Source organism: Macaca nemestrina, chromosome 10, assembly GCF_043159975.1.
Source record: "Macaca nemestrina isolate mMacNem1 chromosome 10, mMacNem.hap1, whole genome shotgun sequence".
NCBI lineage: Eukaryota > Metazoa > Chordata > Mammalia > Primates > Cercopithecidae > Macaca > Macaca nemestrina.
In genome coordinates this window covers 27165592-27189348 of record NC_092134.1, presented here as the reverse complement: position 1 = coordinate 27189348, position 23757 = coordinate 27165592, and the positions used below count along the sequence as shown (strand labels likewise).

Sequence of the window (23757 nt, the reverse complement as noted above, 5' to 3'; positions counted from 1 at the left end):
CTACAATGTGCCAGGAACCGCATTGACATCAGTTAGCTGGTGAGGCAAAGAAGACCACTTTAGAGGTCACTCTGAATTTTTCCAAAAAGAATAGGCTGGCTTGTTGAAAAAATTATATATATATATATATAGAGAGAGAGAGAATGCATATCTATACATATACACATACAACAGTCTAGCCTCAGTATCCATAGGGTCTGTATTTGCAAATTTGTCTACTCGCTAAAATTTATTTGTAACCTCAAAATCAATATTCACAGCTCTTTTGCAGTCATTTTTGCATATGCACAGAGCAGCAAACAATTAGAGTCACCCCACCCAACACACGTATGTATTCACAGCTAAGGTCAAACAAGGCAACACTCTGCCTTCTTATTTCAGATCTCATACTATTATACAAAGTGTCTTTTTCTCAGTCTATTTAGTGCTGTGTTTCTCACACTTTTTGGAATTTTTATTGGCGATTCCTCCATTTTAAATGACCCCCCTGCTGAAGCACTGTTTAGTGTTCCTAGCACAAGAAGGCTGTGATGTGCCTTATGGAGAAGATAAGTGTGTTAGATTAGCTTTGTTCGGGCATGAGTTACAGTGCTGTTGGCTGTTGAGTTTGATGTTAATGAACTAATAATATAGATTAAATAAGGTGTCTTTAAACAGAGACACACATAAAACAAGGTTATATATCAATCAGTTGACAAAAATATTGTGAGCAGAGGCTCTCAGGAATCTAACCCTCTATTTCCCCTAGGAGCAATAGTTCAGTATTCACAAATTCAGTGTTTCTAGCAACTTTGTAGAACATAACTACTATGAATAATGAGAATCAACTGTGTATGTGCAGATATACAGATATACATATATATGTGTGTGTATATATATGCATGTGTATAGTATGTATATAAATGAAGTGCCAATGTTAACTTCATTTTTTAACAAAAATGACCAATGATGACCAGCTGTACACACTCCCTGTACAGGCATGATACTTCCCATCAAGAGATGGAGCTCATGACTGTGGTTGTCTTGACCAACAGAACACAGCAGATATGACACAATCTGGGTACAAGCGTGGACATAGCACTGGCACTCCAGCCTGGGCAACAGAGCAAGACACTGTCTCAAGAAAAACAAATTTTAAAAAAAGAAAGAAGGCTCAGCAACTTTTTATTCCTCTTTCTTAGAACCCCTTGCTGCCACTGTGGGGTGGCACCTCAGAGGGCACCGAGGAAGGTCCACTGTTCAGCCCCAGCAGCAGCCCCAGCTGCCATCTGCTTACAACTGTAGGGAAAACCCCAAGGAAGGCCAGAAGAGCACCTCCCAACCCACAGGAGTGAAAGAGATGATTTCAAGGTTGTGTAAACCACTGAGTTTGTTTTGTGGGGGCAGATGGGGTAGAGTTGTTATGCAGAAATTAATAATGAGACAGTGCCCATGAGCCATACCCTATGCCAGTGGCACAGGAGTGAGAGACAGAGCAGTGGCCACCCTCACAGTATTTACATTCTGAGGTGGGTGGTTTCTATGTCTACTCAGACTGGGAGAGACCTCGTCTAATACCTTTTCCAAAATTTGTATTTATGGTGGAGAATCTGAATCCAAAGAGCTTAAGTGACTTGCCCAGATCCACACAGCAAGCAAACAGGACTCCTAGAATGTGTGCTCTGAAAAGTTCCTTTGGGAAGGTTTGGGGAAAGCAGCCTAACAAGCAAGCTTTGCCAAGGATGATGCTTCTGGGAAGAAGAAAGAGGAAAACCAGGAGACTCCAGACAGACATACTAAAACAAACGCAGAAAATGAGAGTGGGTAAACAGGTCTCTCTCCCCTCCACCTCTGGCCCTCCCTCCACAGGGCACGCACCTGAGGGCTGCGTGGGCTCCCGGTACTCTCCACTGCTGATCTGCCGAATGAGGTTTTTGTGATCGAAACCATCGAAGGGCATTGTTCCATAAACAAGGGTGTAAAGCAACACGCCCAGGGCCCAGCTGTCCACCTGAAGCAGAGAGACAGCACATATAGGAGCTGGGAAACAGATCCCAAGGTGCCTTCCAAACCATTAGCATCACAGCCTGTGAGCAGCCACCCCCAATGCCCCCAGGAACTAAATTTAGCACCTGGAAGACAGGTTCCCAGTACAGCCTGACATCTGACAGCAATGCAGCTGGGACCTGCTACAGAGCCTGACCTTTCCATTCTGAACAGAGGCCAGTGGTCCCAATTGGTAAAGTACTTTCTTAAACAGATTATCTTATTTAATCCTCACTACAATTTTGTGAAGCAGTTAGGGCCAGGACTATTTTCAGCCCCATTTGACAGATGGGAATACTGAGGCAGGAAGAACCTAAATGGTTTCTCCAGAGGCCCTGCCCCAGTGATGGAGGTAAAACTGGGATGTGGGGCTCTTCATTCCTAATCCAGGAATCAATTCCTTCCTGCACTTTCTTCAAATGAATCAGGAATTACAAACTGAAATCTTGTAAGAGCCAAGCAAACAACAGATATACACAAAGCAAGAAAGAATTGGGGTTACGACATAGAGTGTTGGGGATGGAGACAAACTGTACAGTACATTCACCCGTCTTAGGCAGACAACCTCTGTTTAGCTAATTGCTGCCATGTAGTAATGTGGGCCCAGCACTACTAGATTCTTTGGTTTTTCAAGAGAAGTCAGAAACCAAACTTTTGTATGAAATCTCCTAATTATTACATGTTTGCTCAATTTTTAAAAATAAAAACTAAGGTGGCCAAATAAAGGAGTTTGCTGACCAGATCACAGGCTGCCAGCCTGTAACCTCAAAAAACAGGTCATCAAAGACCAAAATATTCATTATCTACGAGAAATTTAGTGTTGAGTTTGTACAAGTTTGTAAATTGAGTTCTATGCTCCTCCCTCGCATTCTTATTTTAGAAAGACTTTCTCTTCATTGCAGTTGATAGATGGTCTTGGCATCCTTCTCTTTACCCTTCAGCCCTGCCCCAAAACACTCTCAAACAGATAAATATTTAAAAGAAAACATTTCAACACACTGAGCAGTGGCTATTTAAAGGATACTGAGTGGATGAACTTCTCTGAAAAGAGAACCATCTTTCAAAAAGAGAATTATCACGCACAACTCACTCATTTTCAAAATAAAATTTCCACATACCCATATCTTACAGTGGCCCTTGAAACACTAGCATGTAGGGAAATGTATTTCTCATGAATTAGAAGATGTCATTAAAATGTATTTCCTTAGTCAGATATGCATGCTGCCAAAAATATATACCAAAAAAAGATATTTACTCCAGCGTGAGGCAATTTTTTGTTTTTTGTGTCTGTTTTGATATAATAGGGAAAAAACTAAATGTTCACATCTAGACATTACTAAATAAATTATGCTATATTCATCAATAAAATGTCATTAAAATCATGTGGGTTTTTTGTTTTTTTTGTTTTTCTTTTTGAGACAGAGTCTCGCTCTGTCGCCCAGGCTGGAGTGCAATGGCACGATCTCCGCTCACTGCAAGCTCCGCCTCCCGGGTTCACGCCATTCTCCTGCCTCAGCCTCCCGAGTAGCTGGGACTACAAGTGCCTGCCACCACGCCCGGCTAATTTTTTTGTATTTTTTAGTAGAGACAGGGTTTCACCATGGTAGCCAGAATGGTCTCGATCTCCTGACCTCGTGATCTGCCTGCCTCGGCCTCCCAAAATGCTGGGATCACAGGCATGAGCCACCATGCCTGGCTGAAAATCATGTTTTTAATAATGAATTTGGAAAGTGTCACAAGATAGTTTTGATAGTAAAGGGCAAGATATACATATGTGTGTCATATACATATGTATATCTTGCCTTTTATTAACTTAATCTCAATTAGTTTTGAAATGCAGAGATCTACATTGGGAAAAGTTTAAAAGTCACAAAAGTATTAAGTGATTCTCTTTTGTGGGGGGATGGCAGGTACCTTTATTTTCTCCTTTAGGCTTTTCTGGGTTTTCCAAATTTCCTCCCAGGAGTATATATTATTGCTTTTATAATCATATAAGGAAAAGTTTTCCTTGCTTGCTTTTTTAGGCTCTGTTTTTTTAAGCATTTCTCAAATCCAATTTTTGCCCTTCCTCCCTCTTCTCCCTCCCCTCCCCCGCCCCATATGCATCGGGCAAGCTGCTCACCTCTGGCCCTCGGTAAGGTCTCCCATTGACAATCTCAGGAGATGCATAGAGTGGACTCCCACAAAACGTTTGTAAGAACTTATCCTTCTGGTACAGGTTGGAAAGCCCAAAGTCAGCAATCTACAAAGAGAAGCAAGACCCAGGGAGACTTGTTAGCATTCCAGATTATGTCTGTGTTGAATCAGTTCACACCACACAGCACACAGAGTGGATGAACAGCACCTGGGTTGGTCTGCTGGCTGGATCGCCATTTTCTCTCCAGCCCTGAGTCTTCATAAAGGACCACTCAGCCCAAGCAGGTCCGTGTTTCCTAGCTGCAGTCCTTGGCATCCATCACAAGTTCTACCAAATCTGCAGACTACAAGCTTTGCGACTTACTTAGAAATTACTCTTTAAATGGATGCTCTATTTAAACTTTAATTTAGACTTGCTCTGAGAAATAACATTCACAAAATCACTGGCTTGATGTTTCTGATGAACTTTAAAGCGTGTAACTATTAATTTAGGAATTCTCCCTCTGTGGTCTACCCAATCATACTGCATCTGCAGTGGCGTGCATATCACACTGTGGAAAACCCCTGACCTACGCAACTGGTGATACCACCTCTGTATCCACTCACACCCTGATCAGAACTGTATTTTGACTGTCTTGTGACCTGAGATGAAGTGGACTAATTGACTCACAGCATTGGGTTTTGAGTCATCATATTTCAGCCCAACTCTGCACCTATCCATCTGTCACTCAGTGACCTTGAGCCTCAGTTTACCCACCAGAAAATGGGAATCCATGATCCCTTCCCTGTTCTAGCTCACAGGATTATCATAAGAATAAGAAGAAAAATAAATCAATCGAGATGAGACCTTGGCCGAGCAGATCATTTGAGGTCAAGAATTCGAGATCAGGCCAGGCGCGGTGGCTCAAGCCTGTAATCCCAGCACTTTGGGAGGCCGAGGTGGGCGGATCACGAGGTCAGGAGATCGAGACCATCCTGGCTAACATGGTGAAAACCCGTCTCTACTAAAAATACAAGAAAATTAGCCGGGCGCGGTGGCGGGCGCCTGTAGTCCCAGCTACTCAGGAGGCTGAGGCAGGAGAATGGCGTGAACCCAGGGGGTGGAGCTTGCAGTGAGCCGAGATCGCGCCACTGCACTCCAGCCTGGGACACAGAGCAAGACTCTGTCTCAAAAAAAAAAAAAAAAGAATTCGAGATCAGCCTGGCCAACACGGAGAAACTCCGTCTCTACTAAAAATATAAAAATTAGCCAGGCATGGTGGTGCATGCCTGTAATCTCAGCTACTCTGGAGCCTGAGGCATGAGAATCACTTGAACCCGAGAGGCAGAGGTTGCAGTGAGCCAAGATTGCACCACTGCACTCCAGCCTGGGCCACAGAGGGAGACTCAATCTCCAAAAAAAAAAAAAAAAAAAAAGATGAGACTGTGAGTGTAAAAGTGCTTCATAACCTTCAAGTTTCATGCAAATGTTTCACCTAGCCTTGTTTCCATTGTACTCCACGCTCCTTGGAATCATTCTCTTCTCCTTTGGTTTCTTGAAATGTTTTATGTGTTATTCATGACAGCATTTTTACATATATATGTGTATATATATGCACACATATATATGCATATATACATACATATATATATTTGCTTTCCCTACCAGACTCTGAGTTTCCTGAGGCAGTTGGCAGGTTCCACATCCTCCCCTTAACTTTGTATCATCCACTCCTTAGCACCCGCCCATACCCAAGAAACACTTGTCACTGGAACAGGCATTATATTTTGAAAAGCACAAGATGATTAATACATAATGCAAAATAATAATAATAATGATAAACTTAATTGCCACTTTTTGAACAACTTCCAGTTATCAGGTACTGCTCCAAACACTTTAAATTCTTTAATCTAATCTTAACAAAAACCTGGTTTACACAGCAATGTGAATGCATTTTATGCCTAAAAAAGGTTAAAATAGTCAGTTTTATGTTATGTCCACTTTACCGCAAATTTTTTGAAAAATTCATTTAACAGATGAGGAAATTGAGGTTTAAGGAGATGAGGTTACTCATTTAAGGAGACGAGTAACTAATATGCAGCAATATAAACCCCCGGGTCTCTAAAGCTTCAAACCACAGTGCCACCTTCTCCTGGGTCACCAGCATATTTCACTCCACTCTAAGTCAACCTTGCAAGCTGAGCCCCTGTAGGTTTCCATCATTCTCCAAGCTGATTTCCATTTGAGGCTTGGAAAAGAGCTGCATGATTCACATGCCCAGAGACAGCCCAGCCTGAATACCACCGAGGCTCTGTTGTGGTCACAGCCCCTAGAAGCAGCCTATTTTGTAAAAGTCATCCCTGAATGAACGGAATGTCATTGAAAGCAGCTGGTGTACAACCATCCTCAGAAAATGCATTCTCTGGGCTCAGACTGCACTTAATTGCCCTGAATTCCACTTTCTTATCAAGGCCCCTGACTTGCTTGCAGGAAGTTGGTTGGAAGCTTTATGAAGTGTGCCCTGTCAATCAGAAGAGGCATGGAATGGCTACACGCAGGAAAACGCATTCTCTTCCCGCCTGGCAGCAGTGCCTGGGGCACCAAATGAGCTTCACGTGCGTGTGAGAGGCACCCACTGCACATGTGCACACTCACGCTGGGAGTTTTCACTCCGAATCTGGGCAGCCTCTTTTGCTCTGTAGCCGTTCTGGGGAAGTGTGTTTATGTTATGGCCCACTCCCATCCTCGCAGACTGATGTTTATCAGCCTCTCCCAGTAAAACTGTCATTGCCACTGACACAAGATTAATAGAAATCCAGATTAGCCTGTGTTCTTGGCACTTCGAAGGGAAAGCAGTATTAATCAACACACACACACACACACACACACACACACACACACACACACAGAGCGTTCTCAAACCTTGAGCCATTGAAACTTAGGCTTCGGCTCTAAGATTTAATGCCATATGGAACTTATATCAACTATTGATAGGAGGGGAAACGGCCACTGGTTATGAAATCTCTCTGAAGCTTCAATTTTCTCATCTGTAAAACAGTGTTAGGAAGAGTGTCTATCCCTACTGTGCCATGGTGGAGATTAAATGACAAAAAGTATGTAAAGTCCTTACAACAGTAATTGGCCCAGAGTTGGAGCTCAATATATATTTGCTTCCCAACTTTAAATCCAGAGAGTTAATTACCTTCATTATACTAGAAGCAGAGTTTACCCCAATGCCAGGGACTCTTGACAGTGAAGAAATACAGACATTTTAGATGCCAAATAATAATGGAATTAAACAACGTTGAATAATAAAATGAAAAATTCATTCCTTTCTGGATTCACCTTCAGTTGTTTGGATTAAGTCAAGGAGAAAGTCTCGGTTGGGCACTGGTGTGTCTTCAGTATCTCTTTAGTATTTATTAAAGAGACCAGGCCTCGGGCCTAGCCTGCAGCAGTAACCAACACGAAGTTGGAACTTCATAATGCTATTTGGTTTCCATTATACTTAGTTTTGAGCTTATCTTCTATTCTTGGTAAGTGATTCTGGTTTTCCACTTAAGGTAATTATTTAGGGCTTCTTTTTCAAATAGACAGAACTTTAAAGAGTGACCTGAACGCAACAAAAATATTAAGTAAAATAGCAGTGAGGATACTGCGGAAAGGTAAAATCCATGAAAAGGATGAAAAACTGAAATTTGAGAAATATTGATTTTAAACATCATAAAACAAAAATAATCGCATCTCAGAATTACTTTGACCTGAAAGAGCCCTGAGAGATGTTAATCCTGCCCCTCGCTCTAAAAGTGAAGCAGCTGAAGGTTCCAGGGCATAAGAAGTTTTGCTGAAGGTTGCAAAAAAGGGCAGCAAGTACATGAAGGAGCGCATGGATCTTCCCAAGCCGTACAGTTTCTCCAACAGAACATCAGCTGTAAAAGGAGAGGATGACTTTCCAGCAACGAGGCGACTGGGTTGTAGTATTTTGCTGACACACTAGCAAGTAAGCCTTGGAGGAAGGTACCTAGCTGGCATTTTCACTTGTTGTTTTGACTGTTCCCCTGCTCTATACTGGTTCAGAACCACCTTCTGCCCCTGCCCTGTGCTTCAGTTCAGCCTCGATTCTCAAAAGGAGCCGTGGAACTCAAGGCTTGGGTCCTTAATATTTGGAGTTTTTTATTGTTATCAAGCCTTTCCGGAGGTGTTCCCTGCTGCATGAGAATTGGGGTTAGAAAGATAAATGAGGAAGGATTATTCATTCATATTTCAAAACGATTAACTTCACTACAACACAGATGAACCCTGAAGACGTTATGCTAAGTGAAATAAGCCAGACACAAAAGGACACATATTATATGATTCCATGTACATGAGGTCCCTAGAGTAGTCGAATTCATAGAGATGGAAAATAGAATGGAGATTGCCAGTGGCTGGGAGGAAGGGGAAAGGGGAGTTACTGTTTAGTGGGGACAGAGTTTCAGCTGGGAAAGGTGAAAACATTTTAGAGATGGATGATGGTAATGCTTATACAACAATATGAGTATACTTAATGCCACTGAACTGTATGCCTAAAACTGGTAAGTTTCATGTTACACATATTTTACCACCATAAAAGGATTAACTCCAGAACACTGTTAATAATGAGCTTATCTGGTGAAAACTCAGTGTCACCTTGCTGACATTAACTGATAGGAAAGGATGCTGATGGCAATGATAATAATTAGTGATGGTCTAACAGTCATCTGCAGTGTTTAAGAGGAAGTGTGGTGCACTCCACAGATCAGATGTTTTGGGGCCAGGAGAACTTGGGGCTAACCATGGCTTTGTCGTTACTAGGTGATGGGTGGGACCTGCCAAGTTACTTGAGTTCCTTATCTGCAAAATGGGACTCAGACTAGAACCCACCTCACATAGGTAAGAAGAGTAGAGAAAATGTATGTAAAGCTCCTAGAACAGTCCTGGGACCAGCTGACGCTATAAATTACAGCCATTATGGTAGACTGATGGTTTGGCCAACCTAACAATTGTTTGTTAGACCAGGCAAACGGGGAACCGAAAGCATTAAAGCCACTGCCCATTAAACAGCCAGGAGATCTTATCACTCATTCATAACAGAGGCATGTCCAGGGTGAGAAGCTGCATCGTAGGATGGGAAAAGGAAAAGATTCAGGGTTTGAATCTTGAGTTCAAATTTGAACTTGAGATTTGAACTTGAGTTCAAATCTCAGCCTCACCTCTTACCAGCATCTAACGGAAGGCACTTTAGTTAATCCCACCCCACTCCAATCTGGCCCACGGACCAGCAGCATTAGCATCACCTGGGAACATTTCAGAACCTGAGACACTCAGGCCCCACCCCAGATCCACTAAAACTGCATTTTAACAAGAGCCCCAGTGTATAATACACACTTGCACATTAGCCATTCTGAGCCTGCATTTCTTCATCTGTAAAATGGAGTTGATGATAATAATGTCACCTACCTGGAAGTGCTGGTACCAAACCAAATAAACTGATCCGTGGAAGTGCTTACACCATGCCTACCTAGCACACAGTAGGCCTTCAATAAATGTTAGCTATGACTACTTTATTTAACCTCTCTGAGTCTCACATTCCTTTGCTGGAAAATGGAATTGCAATACCACCAATCGCTTGGTGCTGTGAACATCAAAGCCAGATTAAACAAGAAAAGAATTAAAATAGGCCGGGTGTGGTGGCTCATGCCTGCAATGCCAGCATTTTTCAAGGTTAAGGCAGGGGGACTGCTTGAGGCCAGGAGTTCAAGGCTGCTGTGAGCTATGATGGTGTCCCCGCACTCCAGTCTATGTGAGAGAGCAAGACCCTGTCTCTAAAAATAAAAGTAACAGTAGCAGCATTGCTATGTGCCAGGCACGGTTCTATGAGTGCTACATATATTAATGTAGTAAATTCTCACAACAATCCTATCTGGAGGACTGCGGATAGTGAATTCTAAAATTATCCTTATTTTGCAGATAAGAAAACTGAGGCACAGGGTGGTAAAGTGGCTTGCCTCAGACATCGGTGAACAGGTGCCTTGGCTGTAAACTGCTACATAAAGGGGAGTTATTGCTGTCAGGTGGCTGACGAGGAAATGCACTTTCTGCGTAATTCTTCGGGAAATCAGCAATTCCATCCAGGAAGATACACTCCATAACTCCTTTCCGGCCTTGGAGTTGATCGTTGTGGCTTCACCCCCCACAGCCTCACTCCTGAGTTGCCAGGAAGTGAAGGCGCGGAGTGGAACAAGGAGCCGAAGTGAGTGGGGCCAGCTTCCATCTTCGGAGGATCTAAGCTCATGCTGCCTCTCTTAAAAGAAAAGAAATTCCCACCACGAACAATGTGAGGAGGCTCTTAAAAGAGGGCGCGTCCAAGCAGCAGCTTCCATGGATGCTAATGAGCAGCCAGTGCCAGCTCATAGCACACAGCCCTGGCATCCCTGCATGGCTACTCTGGCCACCATGACTCAGCCTGGCCATCAGCCACCATTAGCACTTGGAGAGTCTCTCGCAGGGACAGCTGTCTGCAAGCCTGCCTGCAGACAAGGTAAGGCTGACTAAAGCACAGACCAAACAGTGCCCTTGTGTGATGTGCTCTTAGATGTGGGGCAAATTTGGATAGTGAGAGTAGAGGGTAGAATTCATCAGGTGTCTGGTCTTTAGAGTCAAATAGCCATAGGTTTGTAGCCAGTCCTATCACTTATTTGCTGCAAGAGCCTCGTCGTCTGTAAAATGATGTAACCACACCCACCCCAGTGGAGACATTCTGAGGACCAAATGAAATAAGGTGTGGAAGGTCTGACATGGGGCTCTAGCCTCCAGCAGGGGCTCAGAAAGCATTACTTTCCTTTTCTAGTCTCCATGCTGTGTTCCTGTGCTTGCTGTTTCTTCCTCTTGAAAAGCCATTATCATGTTCCTTACTATCAAACTCCTACCCATCCCTCAAAACCCAATTCAATTCCTCTTCCTACATGAAAGCTTTCTGGTCCATCCAGCCAGACAGACCCACTACTTCCTGCTCACAACTTCCAGAATACATTACACAGGGCCATTTGGCCCTGCCAAGGGAGGAGGATCAGGGAAGGCCTCCTGGAAGAAGAGACATTCAAGCAGAGACCTCAAAGAAGGAGCAGGCAAAAAGGAACGAGCAGAGCATTCCAGACAGTGTGAACCATGTGTGCCAAGGTCAAGAAGCCAGACACAGCTTGGGGGATGAGAGGAATTCAAGTCCTATACCAGGGGCCTTCCCTGACCACTCTAGCTAAAAGAGCAACTCTATTCTTCATTGTCACCCCGCATGGATTTTCTTCACTACCAGCCAATCACATTATGTGTTTATTTGTTGATTGCTGTGTCTCCAACTGGAATTTTAAGCTCACTAGAGCAGGTACCTTCTCTTCTTCAATGACTTCTGTATCCTCCTCATGGCTCATTATCACTGCTAGTTTAACAACTGCTAGATCCTGAGTTCCAAGACAGAAATTTGGCTATCTAATTCTCTATTACATCCCCAGCACAGGGCCAAGACACAGTAGGACCTTAATGAATATTTCTGATCAAATAAATATTGCCCAGAAGAGATATTCAACTCCTCAGTGAATGCAGGAATGGATGAGTGAATGCAAGTAGGCATGGATATATACACACAACACATGAATTGATTAATTCATGCATGAATACAGCTCTCACATTCATATCATCAAAGCCCAGAGGCTGACTCTGAGCTGCCCCACTTGGTCTTGTTAAGCTTCAGAGGTTTCTATCTCATCTTGGCCCTGGCCATTCAAAGCTTCTTTTCTTATCCACAGCAGCCGCGTTTCCATTGTCATAAGGGGCAGCAGGCCATTTCCCTTAAGCCCCTCTGTTCTGAGCCCTGGGAGCTCACCAGATTCCCAGCCCTCTTGGAAGAGGTCGGCTGACCCTGGTGCCTGGACCTCTTCTCATTGTAAGACATTTTTACAGGAGCCTTCTATGGGAATTGTCAGCATTCCATTCTCTCAGAGAGTGGGCTGTGTATTTGGCCCGTTTTTTATTAATTGCAAATTAATGCTGTGCTGGGTGTCTATTTTAGTAGACATGCTTCCAGAGTGCGGAATGCAGCCCAAAGCAGCACATTGCTCTCATTCTTTCTGCTGACCGACTGTGTGAATATTTTTAGAAGCCACACCCTCTCACAGTGGCCAGATAATTTCCAAGGCCAGATGTGCTCTCTGCAAATCCACATCAGGCAGGGAAGGGGAGAGGAATGAGCTACATGGCTCTCCCCACCATTGCAGCGACATGTGACAAGTTTAAACCAGTAGCATTTATATAGGCTTCCTAGGCCAAAGTCCTCCACATTTGAAACGTGGAAAATGGATCCACACTTAGAGAGGCACCAGAGGGAGCTCCAAGAGAGGACCTTGCTGCTCATGTCCTGTTGGTTGGTGGCTCATGTGTCCGTGGTCCCCCAGGTCCAGACGCGGATGGCAGGGGCTCTCTTGAGCATGGAGGCCAGCTTGTGGCCATGTGTCTGCCTGCCTTTGTCAGCAAGGGTCCTTTCTAAATATGTTTCAGCAAAATGCTGAGTCAGGAAGAGTTGAGCATATACCACCAGAAGACAAATCAAGACCAGCTGAATCACATTTTCTAAAACCTTGGAAGTGGATGCGAGATGATGAAAAGATAATTTGCCCGGAAGTCAAACACATGAGTTCTAATCCCAGCTCGTCATTCCTTTATTCCAAAGTCAAACCATTTTGAAGTACCTACTGTGTGCCAAGCACTAGTCCACACTCTGGGGAAGCAAAGACACAATAATTTAGTCTAGACTGAGTCACTGTGTGGTCATGGGCATTATCATCTAGACTCTCTGGGTCTAATCATTAAAACGAGGGGTTGGAAAATGACCCCCAAAGTTCTTTGAAGATGTAGATTCTCAGATCTGAGTAGGATTCCTTGAACAAGGAGGAAAGGAATTAAAAAGTGTTGATAATGGGAAGATCTGGTTTCTCTTTGGGATGTATGTGTGCATGCGTACCCATGCTTTACCATGGGAAATGCCAGGATTAGAAATTCTTAAGGAAAAGTGTATGCCTAAGCCTTCATTGTTAATACTGTTTTGTGTGTGTGCTCTTTCCCTCCGTCATGCACAGGGACCCCAGGTTGAAGAACTTGGTGCAGGGGAACTGTCAGGCCCAACATCATTGCCCTTTTGCTTACACAAACGAAGCCATTCTTCTGGGCTCCTGCCTCACTGTTTCCCTGCACAACTGCTTTCAGAATTCTAATCATTCTTTTCCTCCATTAGGGAATTCTATGACTGCATAGAAAGCTATGTGTCTTATCACTTCTGGGAATACATCATGGGACCAAGGGGTCACACTGCACCATAGAACCCAATCCCTAGGCAAGAGGCTCACATTCCAGGCCTTGTAAAGACGACATTTAGTTTTGAGCGCTCAGGGGGCAGGTGGCAGGAAGAATCTGGAGAGGAAGTCAATAAGGTTGATGACACAAACCCTTAGAAAAATGTGGCCCTCAAGCCAGGACCAATTTTTCAGCCATGACCTGATCACCACTCCCCAGGACCTAGGCATCTTCAGAGCAGCTGACTTCTGGTTCAATTCCCTCTCCAGTGGCCAGCCACTTAAGCAGGCTCCCAGTATAGTAACAGTTAAGCGTGAATTGCTTTGATTGTAGTATTGTCTAAAATCTTCACGTTTGTTATTGACTCCCCAGGACTGGGTACAGGACATTGCACACAGTAACTGTTCAGAAAATATTCATCAAAAAAAAAAAAAACAAATAAACAATAATCTGCAGAGATAGGAACTGGCATCCCTACTTGACAGATGAGGAAACTAAAGCCTAAATCATCATGAAACTTACCCCAAATACTGCCATTACTAAGGGGCAGGGTTGCAATATCTAACTCCAAAGCCACTGCTTTTAACTTTGACTCATTCGGACACAAGTGCTTAGTAGTTTACAAAACTAAACACAGAATGTCTCATTCACTACTCTAAGCAGGCCTGTGGGTAGTACTGTTACCCTATTTTACAGTTGAGGAAACAGGGTTAAGTGGTTTTCCCAGTGTCAAGAAGCTAGTAAGCCACACAACCCGGAATTTCCTAACTCTATAACCAGTGCTCCTTCTAGAATAATCCAACCACTTTGCCAGAAATAGACCCTGAGATTCCAGTTCCTATTGCCATGGAGAACTACTTCGACCAACTATTTTCTCCTTATTCTATGGACTGCATGTGACTACGGTCAACCACTCTTCAAGAGCAAGAGGTCACTGGGTCATGGCTTCCAGGGGCCTCTCAAAGGATGATGGTGACTAATGGTTGCCGCCATGATCTGTACAGAGAATCCCAACACCAAAGCGACTCCATCCTTCCAAGCAAAGAAACAAGTCTCATCACACGCTCCTCCACTGATAGCAGCGACAACAAAAAATCATTCCCATGCTTTGTCCAGGGACCAGGGATAAGCCACTAACGTCACCAGCGGCCAATTGGAGGGCTCCTGCTGGTGCCGGGAGTACTCAGGCCGTTTCATAATGAAACCCATGCAGCGAGCTCCGTTTATTTTGAAACCTTATTTGCTTATTTTGTAGACGTGGTCAAAAGGACATTCAGAGGGCTCCCCGGGAGGCACTTGAACCCTGTGGGCCAGGAGAGCTTTCTCCAGCTCCAGCAGCAGCCAGCAATAATACTCTCTGTGTGAGTAAACTCCAGAACTTGCTATTTCCCAACAGCAAGCACCATCCCCATTTTGGTCAGCTTCCCAAGTCCATGGCTGGTTTCAGGAGTGGGAAGGTGGAGAGGGAGAAGTAGGAGACAGGGTGGAGAGTGACAAAGAAATGGCCAGGAAAAGAGTTCCAGCTCTAAAATAATTTAGGGCCCTGCTAGAAAATCAAGCAAAGCAACTTGAATTTGGGCTCATGAATCAGACAAACATGGGTTCAAATCCCAACTCCACTCTTTACCATTGGATTACCTTGGGCAAATTACTTAGTTTTCCTGTGCCTCGGTTGCCCTATCCGTGAAATTATGTAAATAACAGTACCTACCTTGTAGAGTTGTCATAAAGATTGAATTTAAGTGATATCAGGCAAAAATATAAAATACATATGTATCTATTGGTTGCTAAAAGTATTGTTATGGTGGTGATTTTAGACTACAAGCTTCCTGAGGAGAGACAGTGTATCTCAGTCATCTCATCTTACCCAGGGAGGAAGAACAATGCCCAGCATGCAGTAGGAGATCAATAACTGCTTGTCGAATTTAATTGTTTGAACTGGACTTTGAGCTCAAGCAAAGAGACTCTTCCCCACCAGCCTGCCAGGTAGGAAGTGGCTGCCTTATTTCCAGGCTGCAGCTTGGAGCAGGTTAAGCCTCCACAAGGCTGCAAGACCCAGGCCCTGCACATCCATCAACGAGACAAGAGCTTTACCTTAATATTGCAGTTGTCATCGAGCAGTATATTTTCCAGCTTCAAGTCCCGGTGGACCACACCGTTCTGAAATGAGAAGACAAAGAGGGAATTGAATGGGAGCGGCTGGGATGAGAACAAGAGAGAAAGAGGAAGAAGGAGGGTGCGCAAAGGGAAATGTCTGACAGATTAAAGAAATGCGCCAGCCCGGTGGTCTTCGCCTCCATCCTTCAGGCTGCTCTCACTGTCTTGACACTCCCCCGCCAGCGACCGACCAGCGACAGGAGAGCATTAGTCACTTGCTGTGTGGTTAAGGGAAAAATGACTGGAATCTGTTTTCCCCCAGAGCCTGTAAAACAGCAGGGGGATTCTTTGTCGGAATGTAATTCCACTGTGTGAAAGCAATATAATCCCAGGCAGCGGCAAACAATGTCTGTCTGGGATGGGATTCCGAGGGAAGAACAGATTTCTCTGCTGGGGACTCAAGACTTGTGGGGCTCACAGGCACTCCTCGTCTGTCTGTCTGTCTGTCTGTGTGCCTGCCTGCCTCCCCAATGCTGGAAAGACATCTGGCTCAATCTATTGCGACCCATTTTGATCTGTCCTGAGGATAACATTTCCTAAGCAGCCTGGAGAGAAGGCTAAGAAAGTCCCTCTCTGCTCAGCAGGACTCAGGGCTGGGTGAAAGGTGAAGCGTGAGCGCAGACCAGTGAGACCGGGATCACTGGCCTGACCGAAGCAGGTGGCTGCCGTCCTGCCTGACCTTTCCATTCAGGCAAACTCTGGCAAGGCTGGAGGCTGAACTTCAATGACCAGCAGCCAGCCAGCTGAAATGTGAAAAGCAGTCATCAGCCAATAGGCTGTCGGTCTACACAGCAGTAACCATTAGCCTTCTTCATTCTTTTTTAAGACTATCTTTTTTATTATCTTTTTAGGGGGTGGGTGAGCATGGGAAGAGCAGTGGGCCTGAAAGAACTGGCTATTTAGGGGTGCGTGGACAAGTAGCGGGGGGCACTGAATGATTCTGAACATCATTCAGCATAAAGGACATCTGCAATCAAAGCTGCTCTTTTGAGCAAACCAACAGGCATGTTGATGGGTGGTTCTTTCTTGTTTATTTTCCTTTTCATTTGACCATTCTTAATATCTCCAAAAGCACTGCTCTGAGGGACGAATGAAAACATGTATTTCTACTAATCTTTTTCTAATTCAAGCCTGCAAGGAGGCCTTCTGAATTCAGAAATGCACAAAGCCAAGTCTCTTAGAAGAAAGATGTCGACTATAAGGCGCCTGATTCCATTAATTTTAAATATCAGGAGCAGTTTGGTTTACATTGCTTCATTCCTGATTTTCGTAATAAGATGAAATGAGTCTAATAAAGCCTCATTCATACAGAATCCAAGTGTTCACACACTTCAAATCACAAAACTATCATCCCTATGGTGATTTACAATAATACCTGATGATGCAATACAAAATATTATACGATTCAAATCATGAGCACATTTTGAGTCAACAAAGAGAGGTCAAACAATGTTCACACGGGTTAAGGGTTTTAGATTTGAGTAACTGTCTTCTAATTACTTACAGAGCCACTCTCAATTAAACACAATATTTAACAAACCAGGAGGCCCCATGTTGCGATCATTTGTATAAACAAGTTGACTCTGTTTTGGATGCCCTGTTGGACTCAAGTCACATTATCCTCAAAGTAAATGACTGTTCAGGGTGTGACAGATCTGGAGAAAGTCTGAATGAGATGAAAATCATGGTCAAAATGAGTAATAACAATAATGGCTGAGACATGGCTTGTAATTATCCGTGTTCTTCATGCCTTTTCCAGAAACCAAGAGTGGCTCTACTGTGGCTATATTATTATTGTTATTATTTTGGAGATGGGGTCTCACTTTGTCACCCAGGCTGGAGAACAGTGGCACCATCATAGCTCACTACAGCCCCGAACTGCTGTGCTCAAGGGATCCTCCTGCCTCAGCCTCCCAAACAGCTGGGACTACAGGTGTGCAACCTCATGCCTGGCTACTTTAAAAAAAGTTTTTCAAAGATGGATCTTGCTATGTTGCCCTGGCTGGTCTTGAACTCCTGGGTTCAAGCAATCCTCCCCACTCAGCCTCCCAACTAGCTTGGATTATCTTCTGAACACATCCCATCGAGGTGTGCTGTAATAAGACGTATGTGCATACAGGTAACCTATGCAAGAAAAGGGCCCAAGAGTATAGAAAGGTTTCAAGAACATTTCTCCCAGTAATTCTACTTCTGGAATCTCTCTTAAGTAAATTATTCACATGAGAGGAAAATATTCATATATAAATATATTGATCACTATTTGTAATAACCAGAAATTAGAAACAGCCTCAATGTCCAACAATCAAGAATCACAAAGAATTTTTAATAATATAGGAAAACATTTAGATCAAAGTATTAAGTAAAAAAGCATGACACAAATGATGTAAAACTGAATCCAGTGTGGTACCCTAGATTGGATGCTGGAACAGAAAAAGGTCATTGGTGTCTCCATTTTGACAAACGTATCACAGATATGTAAGATGTTAATATTAGAGTAAACTGAGTGAGGCATAGATGGGAACTCTCTGTACTACCTTTGAAACCTTCCTGTAAATCTAAAATTATTCAAAATTAAAAGTTTGCCTAAAAAAAAAAAATGTGAGAAGGAGGAGGAAGAAAACTGAAAAGAAACAAGTGAAAATGTCAAAAATGGGTTATCCCTGGATTCCAGAATCGTGGGTGATGGTAATTTTCTCGTTTCTAGTTCATAAATTCTCCATACACGTTGCCATGAACAGATATCACTTTTATAACAGGAAAAAAATCATGCAGTGCCATAAAAACCATCTATGGCCAAAGCTGCGGGCCAGTCGCAGCCATACCTTGTGACAATAGTGCACGGCGGAGACGATCTGCCGGAAGAAGTGCCGGGTCTCCCTCTCACTGAGGCGCCGCCGCTCACTGATGTAATCGTACAGCTCCCCTTTGCTTGCATATTCCATGATGATCACAATCTTATCTTTGTTCTCAAACACTGCAGAGGGAAAACAGCAATACACAAACACCCTGTTTAGCCAACAAGCTCACTTATGCTACAGAGAATGCGAGAGAGGACAACGGAGACGTCGCCAGGCAGAGGACCAATCAGTCAATTCAGCATCACGAGGCACTGGGTGTGCTGTCCCGCCAGGTGGGCAATGGTGTGTGTCACCGCCATTGTTCCTGGACACGCCTTTGTCATGCTAAGGGAAATGTGGTTCTCTTTTCTGAGGACCCCACTCTCCTTGTAAGATCATTCTCACAACCCTCTCCCGGAACGGCTCTCCTGTAGACAGAATAATGGGTAACAATAAACACTACTAATAATTTATTAACCATTGGATATAGACCAGGTACCCAGTCCTGATAGAGCTACTCTGACCCCAAAATGGGTGCTCAATCTTGTCATCTCTTTATAACTTCCCATCTCAGGCAAATAAAACCCAAAGCTTTTAATGTGGCCCACCAAGTTGTGCACGATACCATGGGCCCCTCTCAGCCCTACTACACATTCATTCCATGTATTTGTTTATTCTGTCTCCCCCAGTCAAATGTAAAAGGGGGTCATCCAGTTTCACTCACTGGTGTATCCTCAGCAGCCAGAACAGTATTTGGCACATAGTAACATAGTAGGAGCTCAGTTAATATTTATTAAATGAGTAAACTCAAACTACATAAAGGCATTTTTGAACATTAATAATAAATAACAACATAGCACTTTCTATGCACCAAATTTGTGTGTAAGGTTTTAAGTACCTCACGTGTACTGACTCGTTTAAACCCTACAACAAACGATCAGGGAAATATCTGTAATTTTACTGTTTGAAAGATGAAGACACTGAGTCCTACAGAGGTTAAGAATCTGGCACAGCCTGCAACCAAGCAGTTTGGCTTCAAAGATCAAGTGCAGAGCCATTAGATGGACGGCCTCCCAAAGAGCTGGCTGGAATCAGCAAGGCTCCGGCCCCCAGCATGGATGGGGAACTAACGCCGCAGCCTGCGGGGCTGCTGCTACTGTCATCTCAAGCCGGCTCCCTGCCACTAGGTCCAGCCCCTTCTCACTCAACCTCCACACCACCAAGGAAACAGTCTCCCCAAATGCTTGTAAATGCTTCTTTCTCTCCAACTCTGATGCTCTCTAGCTGTGATGTTCAAAGACAGGGTTCCAGGCAGATGGCCAGGGACCCATGCATGGAGGCAGGGAGAAGGGAGGCCACAAATGACAGGCTGTCCAAAGCCACTCCATTGCCACCTGTTTCATACTTTGGACTTTCACATAAGATGTCCTTTGAGCAAGGATAAAATAAGCAATATTTGTTTTGAAATCCATCATCACTCTTAAGGGAAATAGTACAAAAACCTTTGCAGGGTACCCAAGGCCCTCCCTGAAGGTCCCCTGCCTACCTCCCTCCATCTCATCCACTTTTCTAGCATTTCCATCAGGCCCCCTATGCCCAGCACCCTAATTCATTAGCCAAGAATGTGCTCATACGTGGTTTCCACAGCACCCCTCCCACTGCACTAATCAATACTTGCCTCATAGCACATGCAAACGGTGCTATGGTTTATTTCCTGGTTTACATATCCATGTCCTCTGCCTAGATGGACGGAGCTAAAAACTATAGTGTTGGAATGAGATACTCCTAGAGCTGTGTGATTCTAGGGATGTTGCTTGCCCTCTCTGGGCCTCAGTTTAGTCAACTATAAAACATGAATAATATTAGCAAGTATTTAGAACTGCTGGGAGGACTTCCTGATATCAGGTACGTTCAATGTTTACAAGGCCTTCCCCTTACAGCACTCAATAATGTTAGCTAGTATTGTTGCTATCAATACTAATTCATCCCCAGAGCCTAGCACCAAGGCAGACACACATTCAATGAAGAACTGAGTTAACCTGGAACCTATCCTAGGCCTGGGTTCCCTGTCCTCCCCTACCTTGTTGCTGGCTGCTAGAAGCTCAGACCCCTCCAGTTCCTTTTTGGCTCCTTCAAGTCCAGCCAAACCTCCCTGATAAAATGAAGGGGAAGGAGGAGGGTAGGGAGGAGGAGGAGAGAACATCCAGATAAAATTGGCTGCTCCAGCGTCTGCTGGCCTCGGTGTACCCTGCAGCTTTGGCTCCTGCCAGGGATTTCAGCCTGTTGTGCACTTTTCATTAACAATAAACTCTGGAAACTGGAAACATCCCGACTGCCTCGGGATGCATGGCTCAGGCCCCAAAAACGAAAGAGTGATAGGCCCTGGAGAGGGCAGCGGGTTTTCTAATTTTAAAAAGAAGGGATGTAGGAAGAAGGAAAGTACTTTGACAGATAAACAAACAAGAAACCTCATACCCCAAAGAGTCTGGTGCGTCTTTAAGGGAGCCAAAGCCTCTGGCCCTTCAGTGACTATCGGGAGGTGTGGACCACTCGCCTCACACAGGCAGAAGGGCTGTTTCAACGGCTGGATTCTTCCCTCTCCAACTGACTGATTTGGTATCAAGGAGACGTAAACACAATTCGGCACACTACAGTCCAATACACCAAATATTTTACTAAGCAGCTTCCATCAGCAAGTCCTACTGATCCTATCTCTACAATATATCCCGAGTCCAGCCGGGCACGGTGGCTCACGCCTGTAATCCCAGCACTTTGGGAGGCTGAAGCAGGTGGATCACTTGAGGCCAGAAGTTACCAGACTGGCCAACATGGTGAAACCCCATCTCTACAAAAAATATAAAAAATTAGCCAGGTGTGGTGGCAGGTGCCTGTAATCCCAGTTACTGCGGAGGCTGAGGCAGGAGAATAGCTTGAACCCAGGAGGTGGAGGTTGCAGTGAGCCGAGATCACACCACTGCACTCCAGCCTAGACAACTGAGTGAGATTTCATCTCAAAAATAAAATAAAATATATCACAGATCTGTCTACCTGTCTCACCTCCAAGGACACCCCTTACCCCCATCCTTACTGGTTGCCAGCCTTTCACACTTGCCTCCCTGCTGACTGCATTTGGAGGGGTCAAGAAATAGTTCCAAATGCATATCCCATGGGGTACTCATTCTGCAAGCTGTCTTGAAGAAGAAAAGAATTCCATGGTCAAACACAAGCCAAACGTTAATACTTGATTGTCCTCGGAGAACCTGGTTTCCTTAACTCAGTTGATTGGGCCATTTCAGTCCTCCAATTGGCATCCAGAAGAACTCATATGGAGCCAGTTCGGAAAGCACTGGATGAATGAGATGATATCCGAGGGACAAAACTGGCCCCTCGCTCTTAGGCAGGGCCAGTGAGCAAGGTGGTCAGAGAACTGTCCAGGCGGCCAGGCCTGGCTCTGGGACACCATCCCCCAGTTCCTCATAGGAAGCAGCCCATGTCTGCCACTTTAAATTAACTGAGAGCAAACAAGATTCCTAGACTTCAAGCCTCAGTGTTTCATCAAGCAGGCTGGGGGTGTTACAGATGAAGCTTCTTGAAGGCTTTCTTAGTAACAGCAAAATTTGCTGTAGGCTTACCATGTGCAGGCACCACGCTAACAAGCATTCTGCATGAATTACATCATAAGGATTTGGTACTATGAGGATCCCCGTTTTACAGATGAGAACACCCAGGGACAAGGTGAATAATAATTCCCGTAACTACAAGGAGTACGAGGCACAGCCAGCACTGCGCCCAGCAGTCTGACTGCTGCCCCCAAGCTCTCAGCCACTCCATTACTACTCATCTATCTCAACCCCTCTGACCCTCGGCCTCCTCATCAGTCCAATGAGACTAGTAATTTCCTCACAGGTCTCTCGCCCTCAGCACGGTGCCTCAGCCAGTGCTCAACAAATGGAAGCTGTTCTCACAATTACTTCATCAGCCACTTAGGCAGCTCTAGCAAAACAAAACCCTAACACTTTCCTCTCCCTGCTGGCATCGCTCTTTAAAACATGTTGTGGCTGCCGCAGAATCACAGCATTTTCGAGCAGGAAAGGACCTTAGAGAGCGGGTGTTATTTTTTCAGAATAGTCTAGGATTTATAATGCATAAGAGCAAGGCCTTGGGAATTAATACTGAAGAATGAGCAGCTTCCGCACCCTTGGCCCAACGCTCCTTTGCCCATGCTTCAGGTCACTATCTACAAGGTGACAGGGATACTCTTGGCCATTCTTCTAGCAAAAAACGGCTGCTTCCCTTGGGCACTTTTACAACTGGTTATTTATAAGCCCAGAAATCTTGTCTGTGTTTATGTTATTAGTCACTAAGCAAAAGCTTATTTTCCACCAGTTGGGAAGGGTTTCCTTTCTGAAAAATGAAAGCCTGTGTCTCTTGGCCAGACAGTTTTACCCAGAAGCCTGGTGGCTCCAGAATGGTAAGGAAAACTATGGCCCTTGACATGCCAGGCCTACCAGGAAAATTAAATCCCTGAATAGAAACTTAGCTCAGCCTGAGTCAGCCCACAGCACTGGGGCCATGGCCAGGTGGTGCAGAGCCTGGATTTAGCACAGCAGAAAGCACCTACTATGCAGATGGCACTGGGGATACCGAAAGAAGACTGTTCCCAGTTTGGAGGGGAAGGAAAGGCAGGCCAGGTAGAAGGGTCAGCAAGAGGAAGGGAACAGAGCAGAAACAGAAGCACCAGCAACTGGCAGGGCCAGGGACTAGGAGGAGAGAAAGAAGAGGGCGATGAATAAAGCACAAGAACTTGAAGGCCCAGAGGGAGCTGCAGGTGAGCCACACAGGCAACCAAACATCACCGAGAACAATCCAAGAGACAGGAGCAAGGCACAGGACAGCATCCAGGATCCTGGACCTACGAAATTGTTCAGGGCTCAATTTTTTCCAGGAGACTTCCCAGACAGGGATCTCTCCTTCCCTAGAACGCTTGTAATAAGAATAGTTAACATTTATTGAACAGTTACTACATGTCATGGATTAAAACATTTATTCCTCACAACAATCTTATGAGATAGGGATCCATATTATCCCTACTTTATAAATAGGGAACCAAGCCAGGCATGGTGGCTCACACCTGTAATCTCAGCACTTTGGGAGTCCGAGATGGGAGGATTGCTTGAGGCTGGGAGCTTGAGATCAACCTGGTCAACATAGTGAGACCTCATCTCTAAAACAAAAAATAAAATAAAATAAAATAAATAAATA

The 23757-nt window shown here is 44.5% G+C and overlaps 1 protein-coding gene across 1 annotated transcript in view; it reads right to left on the bottom strand.

Moving 5' to 3' along the window:
* LOC105497695 (NUAK family kinase 1) overlaps nt 1–23757 on the bottom strand; it is a 76509-nt gene that overhangs the window by 5636 nt on the left and 47116 nt on the right. Inside the window, exons 3-6 of the mRNA XM_011768983.3 lie at nt 18481–18632; nt 15596–15661; nt 4148–4267; nt 1858–1990 (exon numbers count right to left, since the gene is read on the bottom strand). Of these exons, the coding sequence (XP_011767285.2) occupies nt 1858–1990; nt 4148–4267; nt 15596–15661; nt 18481–18632 (471 nt within the window). The remainder of the gene's footprint in view (nt 1–1857; nt 1991–4147; nt 4268–15595; nt 15662–18480; nt 18633–23757) is intronic.